Genomic DNA, 19,563 nt, shown 5'->3' on the forward strand with positions numbered 1-19,563 from the left:
TACTTGAGGGCTGCCTTGATAGAGGGGACAGTTGAAAGTGTGTTCTTCAGTAAAAGCTTGCCAATGGAACGGCGCGGAGACAGAAGCTGCATATCTTGTTTCTGTCCCATTCCCAATAGAAGCTCTCCCTTGGACTCCCCAGGAATCTCATTGCTTAAAATCACTATTCACTGTTCCTGTCGCAACTCTTGGGCTTTTCACCTGGAAAACTCCTTACTTCAAGGGGCTCAGGTAGCATCACATGATCCTAAAAGATAGTGTGGCTATTAACTCTTGTTTGCACAGCTAGTCTGTAAAACAAGCGAACCTCAGAAAAATTTCATAGAGAATGGGACAAAAGAGGTGGTTTAAACTACATAATCTTGTTAATGACGGCAAGATGTGTACTGTATGGTTAATTTTAACTCTTTACATAAACTAGGGGGCTGTGCTCTCTCTCTCTGCAGGTAGGTGTCTGCTGGGAGGAAGGGGGCAGAGTGTCTGGCCTGGGGGAGGGGGAAGGAGCAGGAGCAGGCTGAAGGTAGGTGTTTGGCCAGGAGGAAGGAGGAAAGAACAGGGGAGGCAGCAGGCTGGGGGTAGGTGTCTGGCCAGGAGGGAGGGGGCAAGAGGAGGGGAGTGTGTGGGAGCAGGTCTCTGGCTGGGGAGGTTAGGGGTAGGAGCAGCCTGAGGGTGCAGGGTCCCAGCAGGGTGTTGAGGGAGAGGGCTGGAGGTGTGGGGTCCCAGGTAGAAGGGGGAGAGCCCCCCCCCCAGGAGCATCAGGGAGAGAGGAGGGCATGTGACTCTCCACCCTCCCGCCATGAGGGGGAAGGGCACGGACTTCCGGACCCATGGCACCGGGGATGGGGGGGCAGGGAGGGAGGAGGCAGTGGACAGCATGACATGATGATGTCACTCTGTCAACCCTCAGGGGTAAAAAATTATAGAGATTGTATTTTTAAAATATAATGTTAGTGTCTGTTTGCATAACGTTATATTATTTAATTATTTGTAATAAGTCCAGTGTAATACACTGTGACAACATCTTTTGAGAAATATAGACCTGAATCTATATTACATTAATGAAATGGATGAATTGGTTTATATAAAGAGAATACTTGGTCTGACCAATATCCTCTCTTCTGACTGAGGCCAAAGCCAGGTGCCCCAGAGGGAATGAACTGAACAGGTAATGATCAAGTGATGCATCTCCTGTTGCCCACTCCCAGCTTCTGAAAAACAGGCTAGGGATAGCGTTCCTGCCCACCCTGTCTAATAGCCATTTATGGACCTATCCTCTTTGTATTTATCTAGTTCTTTTTTAAACCCTGAAACAGTCTTGGCCTTCACAACATCCTCTGGCAAAGAGTTTGTTTTAAACCTGTTACCCATTAATTTAATTTGAGGACCCCTAGTTCTTGTGTTATGGGAAAGAGTAAATAATTCTCCTTTATTCACTTTTTCCAAACCAGTCATGATTTTTATACCTCTATCATATTCCCCCCTCCCCTGCCTTAGTTGACTGTCTGCACACAGTATCCAAGATGTGGGTGTACCAAGGATTTATATAGAGCAGTGTTTCCCAAATGGTACTCCGTGGAACCCCAGAATTCCGTGAAGTGAAGATAAGGGTTCCGTGAGAATTCCAGTACAACCTAAATTATTGTAATGGAATTTTCATTCATTTATGAATTTTATTGAAAACAGTTTTCATTTGTGTTTGCCACGATAAGTGTTCCTGTGTAATGCCAACTTAGCCAGACAATGGGGACGAAGATGTCACTACTCAGTGCTGTGCGCGAAGTTAGTCAGGGGTTCCACGCAGTCAGGGGTTCCGCAAAATTATTTTGAGTTCAAAAGGGTTCCAAATTTATTTAGCCAAATAAAATTCGGAAACACTGATATAGAGGCAATAAGATGTTGTTTATCTTATTCTCTTTCCCTCTTTTTTAATGATTCCTAGCATTCAGTTTGCTTTGAACATTTTTCCATTTGCTGATATTTCATCTCAGTGTAAGATTTTTTTTCACCAAAAAACCTGAAATATTTCATAGGAAGTGATTTCTATTTTCAAGCCAGCTGTACTCAAAAGCGATGTTCCCTTTATTTTTTTCCATTCGTGTGCGGAAATTTTGTTACATGTTACTGCTACCATTCTCCCAGCTATGGGTGCTCGGCTAAGCAGTGGGGTGGCCTCCCAAGCTTACAGGGAATGCTTTCAGACTCCACTGCCAGCCCTAACCATTCCCCTGCCATCACACCAATTCTGCTCTCTCCCCCTGCTGGGTTCCAGCCCTCCTACCGCTGTCTCCCTCTCTCCCTCCGGCCAACTCCATTCCTGGAGGACAGCACCCAAGGCACTGGACCGACCCTTGTCCTAGCTTCGGCTGGACTCACCTCTGCTGCTAGACTCCCTGCCAGCCTCCACTCCCACCTACTGGGGCTCTCTGGTCCCGCAACATCCAAGGTCCTGCCGAACCTGAGATGTTGCTGCACCTGATAGTCCTGGACCAGAGGGGTTTAACCTGTATTAAGATGTTACTATCTTGAGCAATGTTCTTTTCATAGCATTCCTGGTGTGGCTGTTCATCTGACCCTTTTCATATTTACCATCATTATATTTTGCTGAGGAATGCAGTAATCATGGGTTTTCTACTGGTCTGGGTTAACAAGTTAATACTGACCCCTCTTTATATTTTCTATGTAAGGTTTCCAGAAAAAGGTGTGAGGTACTTCATTGTTTGCATGCAGCAGTCATACAATAGGAGGGAGTACATTAAGAAGTTAAAAAAGAAAGTACTTTTGATTTATCACTGATATCCATCTTCCAATGGTAAATTACTTATCCTCTTCCTTTTAACAGTCAATCAATGCCAGACTGGACAAATATTTAGTGTACTAATTTTTGTAAACTCAGATTCTTGCAGAATATCATAAGAAGTAGAATCAAATTCTAGGAAGCCTTTTTTCCAGAAAAAAATAGCAATTACAGAAAATCCAGTAAATCATCAAGTGATGGTTTTGAGCCCTGGCAATCTTATTTTAGCTGTCTTTCATCTGGGTGTTGCAAATGTAAAGTTCAGGGTTTGTCTGTTATGAGAGAAATAGCATATATGAGAATACAGACTTTAATTATTTCCTCTTCAAATGGAATTCATATTAATAACTTGTCAAGTGACTTTCTGCTTTTCAGTGAACAGCTGCCAACGGGCCAGGTTATTATTGCCTTTTACCCAGATAGCTGGTAACTGCCAGTTCCCAGTTTCCCTTGTATGCAAAGAAAAGGTCTGACCGCTGCCATATGAGATCTAAATTTATTTCAGGAAATGCTGATGAGGGTGCAGTGTGAATGTTTCCTTTCTTTTATTACATAATTGGGTTTTTTTATGGTCCTTTTTAAGGATGCCTTCTGGATGGCATGCCATATATCACCCAGGACCATTTACCGCAGGGCTTTAGGGTAGGAATTTCCTCACAATTTGCCTTGTGTTTTTCCAGGTCTTGATATTTTTGGGGTTCACATACTATCAATTGATATTTCATGGGACTACTTGGTATAAGCAAGACTTTCCAAAGTGATATTAAGCACAAAGCTTGACCACTTCACTATAGGTGGGCCATGTTGTCCAGATCACAATGCCCACCTGAGGGCTGCAGGTTGAGGTAAACTACAGGTTGAACATCTCTAGTCCAGCACCCTTGGGACCTGACTGGCGCTGAACCAGAGAATTTACTGGACCACAGGAGGTCAGTATTGTTCAACAGCATTATCAACACTTCCACTGCTTACTGAACTCTTAGAAGACATTTAGGGGTAAATTAGAGCTAAATAGCAGCATAGAACATTGAGAGGCAGAACTGGTGACTTTAAACAAACTTTATGGGACCATGGGAAACTTGGCCACGACCATGATAAGTGGACACCCAGATATCTAAAATCATGCCAGACCACAAATGGTGTCAGACCAGAGAATGCCAGACTAGAGAGTTTTAACATGTACTTAAATATTACTAAACTAAATTAAAAATTAAACCATACTTTATCAAACTGAAGTAATGCTGTTAGACAATGGTTCAGCAAATTCTCTGGTTCGGCACCAGTCAGGTTCCAAGGGTGCTGGACTAGATGAATTCAGCCTGTACTTAGTGATATATTTAGCCTTAGTGATAGATTTTCTTGATTTTTTTTTTTTTACTTTTTCTTTTTAGTTTTTATCATCTTTAATTTAATTTATTAATAAAGCTCATGGAGTTATATTTCTTTCAATACGCAACGAAAGTGAGAACCATGGAGAATCTTTGCGCACCAACTGATCTAACTAGGAACCTAATCCATTCTCTCTAAGTTAACTCTTTTGTTCTCACACAGAACAATATTTTCAATCTGTTTTGGCTTTCTTGTTTTGTATTTCTTATGTAGCAAAACCTCACTGGGTCCAGATTATAAAAGATATTGAAGCCGCAGTGGAGGACAGTTTATACTGGGAATGTAGGGCGAGTGGGAAACCCAAACCATCCTACAGGTGGACAAAGAATGGAAACACTCTAGCACTAGAGGTAAAGTGGGTTTTTCCTTTGTCTTTTTTTTTTTTTTTAAGTAAAGTCATGTGAAATAAGGATCCCTACATATTAACTGCTTAGAGATAACTGAAGTCCATGGAATTGACCACTCCAGAGAAGCCTTTGAGATGACTCATGATAGACTTATATCTTACTTGCTGGTGTAGCTTTCTATAAAATAGTACCGTATTTTCCGGCGTATAAGACTACTTTTGATGTTAAAAAACATCCCCCCAAAATCGGGGGTTGTCTTATACGCCGGTATGCGGCTTTGCAAAGCCTCGGGGGAAGCTCAGCTCAGGCGCGCCTGGGATGCCCCGCCGCCGGCTTCCCCCGAGGCTTTGCAAAGCCGCGGAGGGGCTCCGGCGGCGGGGCAGCCCAGGCGTGCCGGGGCTGTCCCGCTGCCGGGGCGTCCTCAGAGGCTTTGCTCCCAGTGTCCCTGGTCTGCTGGGGACCGTCTCCAGCAGACCAGGGACACCGGGAGCAAAGGAGGCGGAGGGGTGCAAGACGAAACCCTATCTTTTAACTAAAAAAATAGGGGGTCGTCTTATACGCCCAGTCGCCTTATACACCGGAAAATACGGTAGCTTAGTATTTGCATCACCAAGAGAGGAAACTGTTATACTGCAGACACATTGGAGGGGTAAACCATCATAGTGATTTAGCATCACTTTGCTGCATTGGGCAAACTAGTCTCTGAGGTAATTTGCTTTTTTTACTAAAAGTTTCTTCTATCATTTAGGGCCTCCCCAGACACAGTTCCCTTCCTTCCTTGAGAAGCATTTGGGACTGTTTTTTCTCCTGTTCCTCCTTTTTAGCAGAGGTTTTGAAACAGAGCATTTTATCAGCAGCCGTTAAAGCAAAACTCCTTTATTTTTTCTCTTTATAATATCACCCTTTTTCGTCAGCTCACTTTATAGATACATTGCTTCCTATCCCAGCTCAGGCACCTTTTTGAAAGAAGTGGTTTTACTGGGCAGCGGAGGTTCATATCCTTGAATGTTAGAACACATTTATCTAAATGTTTTATATGTTACTTTTTTGTTCCATGCCAATTTGTGTAGTATTCCATTTGGCCTTATCAAAGCATATCAAGTGAAAACTATAATAAGGTGAAGTGCCATTATCAGTTACACATATTTGGATTTGTAGTTCAGGTTGAGGCATTTTTAGATGATATTTCAGTTTACAGGGACTCGTACAGGTATTGCATTGAGTTCAAAATTATTGTAAATTGACGAAGTTAGAGTTCATTCCAGATGTTCAGTGATGCCAACTCACATGACTTATCACAGGTTCCATGATATTTGGTATGTTTCTTAGAGTCCAGCTCTTGGAGTTAAGTGATGAGCTAAGAATCTCCGCTTTTTAGTAAGTTTTGAATCTTTATGATTATAGAGAAAATGTAAGTCTTTACGGACTCAGACTAATGAAAAAGAGCTTCGAAGTATTTGTTTTGTTAAAAAAACTTGATTTGAGGAGCCTATGTCAGAATTTTTGAGTTCTTGCCATTGGCAGTAGTACATTTCCCTAGTCATAATCACAAGTGAGAAAGTAAAGATCTATACCTGGATTTTCTTAGTGTGTGGGGAGGATTTGGTGTCCGATTCAGGCCTTTCTTTCTTACATGGCACCATGAAGCCCTGTTTGTCTTATTAAAGCCATTACTGCATCATTCCCAAAATATGGAGTTCACCTCTGTAGCAGAGAGAATATGCTCTACATTGGTGGTTCCTAACCTGCAACATTTTATTTGCATATTAATTATGCAAATAATGAGTATGCAAATAAGATATAACTGGTCTGCCAAAAGCCCTGGCCCCCAGACACCCCCAGTGGCAGCACTAGAGCCCTCCACCACTCCCCAACACCAGCCACTGATCTCAGAGCCCCCTGCACCCAACCTCCTCCTTCCCCCCTTGCCCCCCCGCATCCCTGGTGCCAGCCTCCTGCCCTCAGAGTCCCCTGCTCAGCTCTCCTGATGTGCAGCAAACCCTTCTTCCTCAGCTAGGTGGAGACCCCGCCCCTGCCTGGCACTGTTTGGTTGAGAGGCGGGGCAGGATACGCCTCTCCCAGGAGCCGTGGTGGGAGAGGAGGCACTTGGCAATGTTCCCCAGCCATGGCCCCCAGAGCCGCTGCGGCCTGGCCGCCAGCAGTTCGCTGCCCACTGCTGGTCTGCAGACTGGCAGTTAGGAATCTCTGCTCTACATAAGTCCCACTTAGGACTGCATAATGGGACTTATGCAAACTCCTTTTATTTATTTCCTGCAGAACTGAATGTATATTGAAGTGTTTTTCTTAATATCCAGGGAAGGATCCAAACTGAAGGTGGTGCACTTATAATAACCAATCTAAATCTGACAGATTCTGGCATATACCAGTGCGTAGCTGAAAACAAACATGGAGTGATATATTCCAGTGCAGAACTCAGGGTTGTAGGTAAGATTCATTTTCCTTTCTGTGAGGTGAGAGGGAGGTAATAACTTTTAGCTATCACTGCGGCAGCTAGTAACATTCACATGATCTCAAAGTTTTGACCCACTCAGATGTTTTCCTCAAAATAAACATTTTTATCGCAGCAAACAACTTTTTATTCACAATGTGGAGGCGTTGATTCACCTGCTTCTAGAGGATTTGCTAGAAATAGCCACGGTATTTACAGTCCCATCATTCACTGCTTGAAAATGAGGACACGGAGATAAATTATTAATTGGGGGGACAGCAGAGACAAAAGGCTGGGATGCAAGCCCAAAGATTAAAACTAATCACACAACCTGGAAGCCACATTGGCTCAGCACATTCATCAGTAGCACTCACCTTCTGCATCCTCACTCCAGCATTCCCTGGAGAGAAATGTCATTTAAAGGCAGTAAACTGGTTGTGTGCGCTATTTTCCTTGATCATCAGGATAAGGGTCTGTCATTTTATGGGTTAGGTGAGGTGTGCTCATTTTTAAAACCAATGACAATCAGTTGCTAGAATGAAGCACTCTACTTGCAAAGTGCTGTGAATTCAAATGCTTTCAGGCTTTTTACATGCAAGGCTGGGGAGTCTGATTTGGAACATTAATTGGAATGAGGCCTATGTAAAAAGGTATGTTTTCTGAAAACAAACTAGTTCCCTTCCAGTGATAAGGTTCCAAGTCAATTGTTGATCCATTAACCCGGCTTAGATCTCCTAAAAATTGGATTTCTATAGTATTGTTCTATGTCATGCCTATTTATTGAACTGTTAATACTGCATGTACTACAGTCCAAATGATTTCATAACCCTGAGGCTCAGACTAATGATCTGACACAGGACAAGGAATCAGGAAATTCTGTGAGTTCTAATACATGTCCTAGTGATAAGTCCAAATGGTCTTGGGCAAATGAGTTCATCCCAGATTCATCAAAGCTCTTGAACATATACTTAAAGTTATACATGTGCTTAAGCACGACCAATTTCAGTGGAACTTAACCATATGTTTAAGTCCCAGTCAAGTCAGTAGGACCTCATGCCCATGCTTAAACTCAGTATGTGCTTAAGTGCTTTGCAGAATCCAGACTTTTGCTTTTGTGTCCCTCAAGTTATAAGAGAGAGAAATAATATTTCCCTTAGCAGAGGACTGTTAATTAACGTTTGTAAATACAGTTGGAAGCTGAGATGTGCCATCTCAATGCTTAGTAATAGCATCATTAATATAATGTCAACCAGCTTTATTTCACTGCTAACATTCCCTCTGTTTTAGCTTCTGCACCAGATTTCTCTAAGAACCCAATGAAGAAATTGATTCAGGTTCAGATCGGCAGCACAGTAGATTTTGAGTGCAAGCCAAAAGCTTCCCCAAAGGCAGTTTGCTCTTGGAAGAAGAGAAGCGAGCTGCTGCAGGAAAATGAAAGGTATTATATCAATAAGGGCATATTTGTTTTAATCTTATTAAAAGATTTTGTGTTTATAATCTGCATATTCCTTTTTAAGTACAACTATGCAATGGTATCACTTTCAAATCCAAAGAGCAAAATCTTATCTAAAATGTTCATAATTCTTTTCATAATTGATAACAGTATTCACCTTTCATATAGACTTTATACCAGATATACTGCCATTCTATCTAAGGATAATCTGCTCTGACACACAAGCATACAGCTTTCATTGAAGTTAGTGGGCCAACTTCTGTTCCTGTATTTCACAGAAGAATTGGAGAGCAGCCTTTTACCCGGAGGAGTGGCATCTTGGCAAGTCTATTTGAGACATGGCCCTGGTTTACACTAGGAAGTTATTTTGAAATAACTCCCCTTATTTCAAAATAACAAGTGGAGTGTCCACACTACCAAGCCCGTTATTTTGAAATAATGGGCTGGTTATTTCGAAATAATCACTCCTGCTTTCCACAAGGAATAATGCTTATTTTGAAATAGATGCTTAGAAATAGTGGTAGTGTGGACGCTCCACTGCTGCTCTTTCAAAATAACTACTTCCCAGAGTCAGTCAAAGTAATTACTCCCCAGTGCTTCCTGGTGCTCTAAGTCAAGGCAGTGCATCCACATTAAGGGAGCTTGTCTTAAACTAATGTTGAGCTTCCCTGTAATGTGGACACACTATTTTGCAATAGTTATTTTGGGAGTTTTTATTTCAAAATAAGTGATTTCAAAATAATTTCCTAGTGTAGACATGCCCTTGGAAATGCACTATAACAACAAAACCTGTAACATGATATGCAACTACTTGGCCTTGCAAAATCCTTTAACCAAAATCCCTCAGATGTGGTGGTTAAGAAAAGGGGTTTGGGATGAGAAATTTAAAGTAGTGTCACAGAATTTGGCACAGAAATGAAAAACAGAACAGGAGTAAATGGTGCATTTTTACCATAGCAAAAGGTTAAGAGTAGGATGGCCGGGGGTGCTGCATGAAGACTGCAGTCATTTAATATATTGATTAATGATCTGGAAAAGGGAGAGACCAGTATGGTCCAAAATTAGGTTAGTCTATTGCACTCCAGAGGGAGCTAATAATGCCAGGCAGTTGGGCAGAACAGTGATAGATGAAAATCACTGTAAAGAAATGCAAGCTAGTATGCACTGGAACAGAAAAACTTGAATTGATCATACACATCTTTGTATTGTAAACTGTAACTATAACAGCTTAGGGAAAAGATGGAGACAGTTCTGTTCACAGCTCAATGAAAAAAATCTACTCCATGTGCATCATCAATCAAAAAAAGCACCTTATTATGGTGGGTAAAGAATGAGAGAGAAAAAATTATACTGCTGTTGCATAAGCAGATGTTCTCTTACCTTGAATACTGTGTTCAGTTCTGATCACCTTTTCATAAAAAAAATATACAGCAGAAATAGAAGTGGATGGCTGATGCAAATGATTAGATGCACGGAAAGGCTTTCATATGAGTGGAGACTGAAAAGATTAGCACTGCTTTATTTAGAGAAGAGCTAAATAAAATGAGTCAGAAGAAAGGTATACAACATAATGAATGGTGAGCAGAGGATTATCAGGCACTTTTGTATACCCTTTCTCATCATGTAATGAAATTGAAAAGCAACCAATGGAAAACTAATAAAAGGAAATACAATATTAAAACAGCACATGAAGAGCCTGTGGCGCTCCCTGCCATGCAATATCATTGAGATCTAGCAGGAGTCGAATAAAAATTAGGAGTGGGATTTTTCAGAATCATTTAACATTGACCTATCTCCTCTCCCCTTGAAGTCCATGGTAAATCCCACTGTATCATAAAGTGTCTAATGAGAATGGCCACGGTTACATTTTTGTGTGTGTCCTAGCTAATGTATAAAGAATGTGAACTCTCATACTTTCAAGCATAAGCTCACTACAGAGGAAGTTATGGCAAACCTTTCCCTGAGGGCAACTAATTCCATAATATCCTAATGGCATCCTTTCTACAAGCAAGAGGCACTGGCTGTGGTTGAGGGTAAGATACTGGACTGGATGGAGCACTGATCTGATCCATTATGGCAGTTCTTAAGTAAATGTCCCCATTTCCTGAAGACCAATGTTAGCCTTAATTGGGAGCAATATTTGACTCGGTTATAGTGGACCATCTGTCGCAGTGTGGAGCAGACAGAGCTCTCACCTATGTTTGCCCATCTTATCCTTTGGTGGGCATGGAGAGAATAGAGAATATATATGGAGTTCTAAGTTTTCAAGGTGTCTAATCGTTTCAATGCCATCCCTGCTGAATGAGTGTGCGGCGAGTGGCCCTGCTTACTGCAGTCAGTCTGAATGAAGTTTGCCCGATTAAAACAGCAGTGAATGTGGCCTGAAGATTTCAAAGTGCTGTGCAGGTTAAATGCTGAATCTTAGTAATAACTCACTCGTTAGCAATACTATTACTATTATAAAGATAGGCTGAATAAACACAATAAACCATTAATGAAAACTAGAACAAGAGCATGCCCAAAGTTATGAGAAAATCACCGGGCCCCCTTGTATAAGGTTATACAGAAAGTAAATGGTTAACAATCATCAAAGTATAAATTTGTATTAGCATCCTACAATAGTTAAATAAAGACCCCGCCCCAACAACAGGTTTTCAAAAATTGTCAATGCACTTTGCATTTGTCAGATCATTTATGTGTTCGGTTTAAAAAAGCCCCACACATTTGGTAGTTTAGTTCCACTGACTCTTAGCACAGGGAAATGCAGCTCTCTCTATCAGTAGACACAGAAGTGCTTTTGCTTTGTGTTTCTTAAGCCTGGGGGAAGCACTGCTGTCCTCAGCATTCTGCCTTGCATCTCCCCATTTGCATGGAGCTGGGGCTGGAAGATGTGATCTCTGGCAGGAAGAAAACCTTTGTGGTAGACTGAGTGACAAGCAGGGGAGTTTGGGAGCTGGCTGAGAGCAAAGAAGAAGGGTGGGCTGTAAAATGTGTTTGTTGTAACAGTCTAGCATCAAACATCCTCTGCCGAGAAGAGATGTGACTGCACTGGGGAAGGTAGAACGACTACTTTGATTTGTATGGGGCGGTTTGGAATTCTGATGCTCGTTTCTTGTACAGAGCCTTGTTTACTGCATTAGGTTTTGCAGAGTGTGGCTTGCTGCTGACAAGCTATTCTAATTTGGGAGAAAACCACGTTGGCTGATTCCTGGAAACCAGGGCTGGTACTGTCACCTTTTTTCTTGTGAAATTAATTAAATATTTAAATGCAGAAAATTGGAATCAGTGTTTCATGGGTATTTCGTGGCTGCGACTCAGGGTGTTACCATTATTGTGTGTTACCTATACCGAAATAGAAACCAACCCCCCCAGCAGCCATGAGCATTGAAGACTCAGCAGCTTTTTTTGGTCTGTGTCATTCTGACGCCAAATTCTGTACTTCAAACACTATTCTTCTTTTTTGTGGTCATGTCTAAACACTGGCAAGTTGGGAGTATGGAATGATTCTGGAGACACATCCTTATACCCGGGTTCATACAGTCTCATAAATTTGCTTAGCTGGCTGCAGACCCACTGGGATCATGAACTCCTTTCAAATCAGTTCTTTTTTTGGCATATTCTTTCCATGTGCAATTTCCCATCATCTTGCAACATCAGAACATCTGATTGTCCTGCGCGTTTGTAAGACAGTGCCGCAGTATACACCAAAACCTGGCATATTTCAATCATTGCATGTATTCTGCATCATCTTCTTGCTCCTTTTTGCACAGCTCAGCTTTGCATGCACAAAAATTCTGGGCCCAACCATGTTCTTGTTAGAAAAAGCCCTACTGATTTTTACTAAGGAGAATAAAACCCGATTGTATTGAACATGCAAAATATCCCATCACCAAAAATTGTATTGTTTAATAAGTGCTGCCTGTTTCAATTCATGCACTACTTGAAAACACAAATCACGGCTCTTAGATGTGAAAATGGAGTTCAGCTGTTTTTAAAATGTAACCCAGAGTGGCTTTATTTTTGACAATTTGCTATAAAGGGCGTACAGAATAAATGTACTAACAATCCAATAACCCTGGATTAATCTAATGAACTTGCCTTCCGAGTAGAGTAGAATTGTGAATCTTTGCAGGAAACACTTTAATTCATTACTGTCCCCTGTGAATAATTGCAACTCAGGAGTCTATTGCAATTCATGAAAGGGTTGTCACTATACACAAATTGCATTTCAGGAAAGGTTTGCAATTAAGTGCACTTTTTCATTCACTCTTTTCAAATGAAGAAGTCTTTATTAAAAAGAATAATAAAAAAAGATGATACCAATACCAGGGCTGATTTCTTTTGAGCATAGAAGAGGCAGGCAGGATGGACACACCAACCTAGATTTTGAACCCAGGTCTAGTGCTGTCTGTGGCCTTCAAGTACTGTTCACTAGGTGCATGTTGGGAGGGGAAAGAGAAGGTGGGAAGTGAGTAAGAGTTTAGCTAGGTCCCCAAATTGGCAAGATACAAAGTGTTACATAAGTTGGATCCTTCCCAAGGACACTGTAAGTTACCTTACCTTCTTGAGGCTACTTGAGGTAGGGGAGCAGCTATGCATTACCTCCCTACATGGTGCTGAGGTTATAAATCCATATGGGTAAATATATGTAGAACAACTGATTATTCAACCCTCATCAGTTTGAATAGAACCTTACCCATATTAATTTCAGTGCATCTTTTTGTGGAAAGGAGGCAGCTCAGTTTGGCCCAGTCTACACTACATGAGAAGGTCGAAGTAAGATACACAAGTCCAGCTACAAAAATTACATAGCTGGAGTCGATGTATCTTAAATCCCTGTCCACACCATGGAAGATCAACGGGAGCAAATGGTCCTGTTGGCTTCCCTTACTCTTCACGAGGATTAGGAGTACTGGAGCCAATGGGGGTGCCCTTTGAGTTCAATCTAGTGGGTCTGTACTATATCTGCTAAGTTGAACCTCGGAAGATCAATCATGGCAATATCAACCTTCCATGTATTGTAAACGTGCCCTTTGAGTACAAATGACAGAACCTTGCCCAATGTTAGACATATGTTAAACCAAATTCTATTGCTACACATGAGTAAATCTGCAATGACACAATTAGCGTGAATACATTTTAAGAAAGCTTATACTCAAATAATAAAAATACAATGATGCTGTTTTAAAGTGTCCTCAGAATTCTGTGGTTTAATAATTTATATTACTTTAGATGTTGTAGCCATATTCCATTTTTAAACATTTGAGATTTTCACTTTGATGTCATCATTGCGTTTATTTTTGAATATTTGTTGCTGCATTTTCAGCTCCTGGGAGATATAGAGAACAACTCCTAATTAAAATAGCTTAAAAATGTCTTGGAGAAAAAGTACACAAAATAAGTGGAAAAAAATAACAAATTGTTGTGGGCCTCTGGAAAAAATGAGGCTTTTTAGCATGACTTGAATAAGGAATACAAGGGGCTTGGAGCACTGGCTTGGGGAAAGTGTTCATGGCATTGGTGTCTGCATAAAAAATACAGCAGAATAGGATGGGGAGAATTAAATAAATCGATTAATGGAGGCTGATGTTATTGCCAGAGCAGAGTAGTTCGTGCAAAAAAAGTAGGTGAAGGCAAAGCTACAAGGAGCATTGAAGGCAAGTCTGAGCTGTTCCAAATTCATATAGTGCTTGAAGAGGATTCTGCGGTGAGTTCAGAAGTGAAGTGTGAAACCTAACACTGATCCTGGAATATAGGTGCAGTTAATCATTTCAGCCTTCCTCACCTTCCCCTTTCTAAAATGAATTGTTCCTTTGCAGTAAGTGATGTTATCCTTTTAAGGGCTAAACAATGAGAGCTCATCTTTACTACTGGGGATATCTATGATGATGGCAGCAATGCAGCGGGTGTTGATTTAGCAATCATTTTTGTTGGGGAGTACTCCCAAGAATTTGGTAAGAGGTCAAGGGCTACACCCTTCCATGATATTAATGGAGGAAGTGTGGGGTCTGAGATGGAAGTTGGGTGCAGAAAGGGAGCTTGGGATAGGGGATTGAGGAGCCAGAGGGGGTGTGGGGGTCTGTGAAAGCATTTGGGTGAAGGAGGGGATTGAGGTGCAGGAGGGGGCCCAGGTTGCAGAGGGGATATGGGTTCAGGAGAGGATTCTGAAATGTAGTGAGGGTGCAGAGTTCTGGGAGGGGATTGTGATCTAGGGCAGGGATGCAGGAGGAGGTTCAGAAGGTTGGTTTGTGACCTACGGCAGCAGGTGGTTGTGCAGGGGTATGGGTGAAGGAATAGGAGTGCAGAGGGTTTGGGACACATGGGGTAGGACTTCAGCGGGGCAGAGGGTTGGAGGCGGGAGGGGTGGGAGTGCCAGAGAGAGGCTCTGGCTGGGAGACATTTACTTAGATGGCTCCCAGCCAGCAGCTCAGCAGGTGCCTCAGGCAGGTTCCTGCCCACTCCACCCTGTGCACAGCTTAGAACAGCTGGCTGTGAGAGCCATGTGCTGCTCTGAGTGCAGCGGGTGAGGGGGCAAGGCTTTGCACTCTGCCTGCCCTGCAAACAGGCAGCTCCCGTTGGTCGGTCTCCCATTGGCTGAGGCTCCTGCTGAGCTGTGGGTGGGATCTAGACCATGGGCCATATTTTGCCTGGCCCTGGATTAGCAGGTCTGGGGACACAGTTATAAAGTCTGGTTCTTTTTTTGTTTGCATTGGAATTGCTTCAAGTGACTGCTGCCCTGTCTCTAGTCAGGAAGGGGGATAGGGGTGGAGGGAAGAAAGAAGAAAAGGGAATCAAAATAGCTGGAGTCTAAGGCCTAGAGTCCCAATTTTAAGCTTTACTGCTATTCATAACATTCATGCTGAATCCCATAGTCATGGGTGATGCGTGACCACATGGCTTGGGGAGGCAAGCTCCCCCCCATTCCCACCCACCAGAGCCCATGCTTCCCCTCCATTGTGACATGCTGGCCCCCATCCATCCTCCTCCCCCTTCTCCCACCATGTGGCTGCTAACTCTTGCCCTCTCCCTCAGAGAGCCATTGGATGGCATGACCCCAGCCCTGGAGCTCCAAAAAGCTCATAAGTGGTGTAGCCACAGCCTGCCCCAGAGCTCTGGAGAGTAGGCTGGCAGCACAGTCCCAGTCTTCCCCAGCCCCAGAGAGCCGGCAGATGGTGTGGCGGCAGCCTGTCCCAACTCTCCAGAGCGGGCCAGCAGGCATGGCACAGCCCCACCACTGTATGGCCAGAAGGGCCATAGCGCAGGGAGGACAAGAAGCACAGCACCCAACTTGTCTACCCCAGCTTCAGCAGGCTGAAGGAATGGGTCTGGGGGACTCCGGTGGAGCATGGATGGGGCTAGGTGATGCCGTTGGGAAGGTAGTGCCTTCCCCTGCTTACGATACCCACCACCCATGCTTATAGGTCTCTAAACTCACCTGGGCACCCAATTTTTGGTGGTAATATGCTCCCTCAGAGCCTATGCTTCTGTTTCTGGGCATGTGCAGTGCTACCTCACTCCAGGTGTCCAGTATGTTCACCAGAGAAAGACAGCGTAAAGAAGAGAGTGACTTCACAGCCTCATGGTTACAGCATGCCCCCAGGATGTGAGAGACCCCAGATCCAACCTCCCCACTTTCATAACTCTTTAATTGCTTGTCTACTGTGGGACTTCTTCAATAGCAGAGATGAAGGGAAGTCCACATCAGAATTTTCATTGCCCAGTGGTTAGAGCACTCCTCTAAGAAATAGCTCATCCTTGTTGAAATCCCTTCTTCCCCTCAAATGGAGGGAGGACTTCAACTAGGCCCTCCTCTATTCCAGGTGTCCAGAACACTGGTGTATGTTATGGAAAGCAGAAAATAACTTTTCTTTATTTGCTCTTTTCACACCAGTCATGATTTTGTAGATTCCTATCTTATCTTTTCCCTTAGTTGTCTCTTTTCCAAGCAACCGTTCCATAACCCTAATCATTTTGTTGCCCTTTCCTGAACTTTTTCTAATGCTTTTTTTTTTTTAGATGAAATGACCACATCTGCATGCAGTATTCAAGATATGGGCATACCAGGAATTTATATAGCAGCAATGAGATATTCTCTTTTATTCTCTATTCCTTTTTAAATAATTCCCAATATGATTTGCTTTTTTGACTGTTGTAGCACATTGAGTGGATATTTCCAGAGAGCTATCCACAGTGATGCCAAGATCTCTCTTTTGAGTGGCAACAGCTAATTTAGTCCCCATTATTTTATACCTATGCATTACCTTGCATTTATCAACATTGAATATCAACCTGAGGGAGGTAATTCCCTATCCTTCCCCACACCTTCTTGTAAAGGCATTGGGTGTCTAACCCCAAAGGAGGTTCACAAATGAGAATTGCTAACTGAGGTAGGTGCCTACACAGCTTGGAATTAAGCATCCATCTTCGAGAGGAGATGGGCCAAGCATGCACTCCTCTCCTTAGCATCTCCCATTGTCTGGGTTAGATGGCTCCTTGCTTAGTGTGCTGGCTTTTGTCAATTGCAGTCTAAGGAGCCTCTCTCCCACCTCCTCCTTTCCCCTGTATTGTATAGGGAGTCTGACTGCATAACAGAGATTTTGTGAATTGCATCGAGTCTCTGTGATTTTTCTGAATGCCTTTTGACACTCAGCATCACAAAGCCTTAATATCTGTCTGAACCTAGGTATAAGAGCATATTACTGGAAAATTATTTTAACCCACCTGTCTTACAGAGTAAAATAGACATAGCATAATGCTGATGGAGATGCATGGAAATAAGAAACTATCTTTGTTTCGTGTTGTTGATTCATCCCCAGTTGAAAGGCTTCTTCTCAGCTGTTGGAAACTCATGCAACTTACTCCAGGTTTACACACTTGTTTTCCACCCATCCAGCACACCACTGCACCCTCCAGAAATCCTGTTGTTCTGGAAAGTATCATGAATTGTTGAACTTTAAAAATGAAAAATAGCCATTTGGAATGTTAGCACCTACAGCCAATAAATGGCTACAAAAAATTCTGCCCTCTAAAGTGATGCAGTCAATCAGAATCAAAGAGAAATCGATTGATTTTACTGTCTCTCTTTTAAATTAACAACTTAAGTCTCTGGAAAGTGAGATTCTGTAAGGGGCTTGTGATCAGGGTGAATAATCCACTGAACCTGAGCTCTCAGTGCAATGTTGTGGCTAAAAGGTTTAATGTGATCCTTTGATATATATTATCAGGAATACTGAGTAAGAATTGGGAGATTACATTTCAGAGGTGTTTGCACAAATATCACCACAATTGGAATACTGTGTCCAGGTCTTGGGTCTCCATATTCATAGGCTCACTCTAGTATCAGTACTACTAGCTCATTCTAAGCCTCTGACTCCACTGTTTATTGATTTATCTCTTCATCAGGAAAGGGTTAATATTTTGAGGAGAAAAAAGAGCAGAATTATAACAATAAACAAATCTATCTTCTCTTCAGATATTTCTAGGCTCTTCCAGACTAGAAGAAAAGGTTTAAAAAACACTGCAATAAAAAAGCTTTGTGTTGTGGGTTTTCCCTTTACTGGAGCTGGCTGATGCATTTAATTTTCCCTGCTAAAATTTGTCTTTCAATTGTGGGGAAGTCATGTCAAATTAAGGGAAATAAGATAGTTGTTGATAAAAAGTTGAACGAGTCTGATGTGGATTAGTAACTGGATTCATCTTGACTAGAATTTGAATGAACTTTTATTTAAGCTTCGTCTGTGGTTTGAAACACTCTAGAAGTCAATGTATTTGCCTTTACTTACCAGTACATCAATATGGATGTAATTATGCTAACTTTCTTGTTGAGTAATCTGGTACAATTTAGCTATAATTTGACTGATATATAAAACACCCGTGTTGGCCTAGTTTCCTACTGATCTTTTGTATTGAAGTGTTGAGTACTAGGAAAGTGATACGTTTGTGCTTATTATCATATCAATAGGGGCCTAATTTTGTTGCTTTTATGCTGAATAATCTGATAAATACAAAAAAGCAGGCAGGATTTAGCTTTGTTGCTGTTATTTTAGTAAGAAAACATTGTGATCTGAAGCATAACAAGCTTGTGCATATTTACTGTGTCATTACTGGGTCCTGATTTTGTGCTACAGTCCTGCCTGGGATTCTGAACAGATATAGGGTCCCCAATAGCAAATGCTGAGGTGGGGTTAGGGCTTTAATATCACTTAGATTCAGGTGGGATGTTCTAGTGAATAATCAGATCAAATTTAATGGTTACAAATTTAATGGTTACAGTATTTGTTTAGTTTTATAGTATTGGCCAGATTCCCTGAGCAAGCTGAACTGGTCCTAGAGGAGAAGAGGGTGGACATAAAAGTGGCTTTAAGATCTCTTTATTTCCTCCTCAGGACTGGCTCAACTGGTGCTAAGGTCAATAAGGGATTGTCTACGCTACAGAGATCAACTCTCTGGAGGTTCGATCGTCTAGTGTTCGATTTAGTGGGTCTAGTGAAGACCCACTAATTTGAACTGAGAGGGCGCTCCCGTTGGTGCCAGTAGTTCTGCTCCTTATAACGTCTAAGGGAAGCCGATGGGAGTGTGTGATTCTGTTGGCCTCCTTCTGTGTGGACGGAGTGAAACTCAATTTAAGATGCATCGACTCCAGCTATATAATTAACATGGCTAGAGTTGTGTATCTTAAGTCCACTTTTCCCTTTAGCGTAGACCAGACCCAAAAGAATGCCCATCAACTTAATCCTGGGCATGATTTACTTTTGAGCAGCCTGGTGGCTGCCCTTGGTCCCAAGGGATAATTTCAACAACTAGAAATGTCCGAGCCCTGGCTGCTTTGTGCCAGGCATGCCCTCAGTGCCGGGAACTGGAAGTACTGTCATGAGAGCTGCTGTAAGAACTTCATGCTACCCAGGGATTACGCAGAGGGAATCCTCAGGTGAATGAATCAACACAGTTTAGAAATGGGATTGTGCTGCCATAACCCTGGTCAGACCCTACGTGTTGAATTCTTATATGCTGTAGTGAAATTCTCATGCCTGATTAGCCACCTGATCTTTATAAAAGACACTGAACTATGCAAGGTGTCTTGAGGAGCAGGTGGCAAGCTGGTATTTCTTGCATTGTCCATTTTGGGTGGGGC

The 19,563-nt window shown here is 42.3% G+C and overlaps 1 protein-coding gene across 2 annotated transcripts in view; it reads left to right on the forward strand.

Moving 5' to 3' along the window:
- Positions 1 to 19,563, forward strand: part of CNTN3 (contactin 3) — a 274,838-nt gene that overhangs the window by 205,953 nt on the left and 49,322 nt on the right. For both annotated transcript variants that reach the window (XM_075938655.2, XM_006113828.5), the window contains exons 7-9: positions 4,397 to 4,533; positions 6,846 to 6,975; positions 8,267 to 8,417. In XM_075938655.2, coding sequence (XP_075794770.2) covers positions 4,397 to 4,533; positions 6,846 to 6,975; positions 8,267 to 8,417 — 418 coding nt within the window. The remainder of the gene's footprint in view (positions 1 to 4,396; positions 4,534 to 6,845; positions 6,976 to 8,266; positions 8,418 to 19,563) is intronic.

This window comes from Pelodiscus sinensis, chromosome 11 (genome assembly GCF_052426305.1).
Source record: "Pelodiscus sinensis isolate ZL-2025 chromosome 11, ASM5242630v1, whole genome shotgun sequence".
Lineage (NCBI taxonomy): Eukaryota > Metazoa > Chordata > Testudines > Trionychidae > Pelodiscus > Pelodiscus sinensis.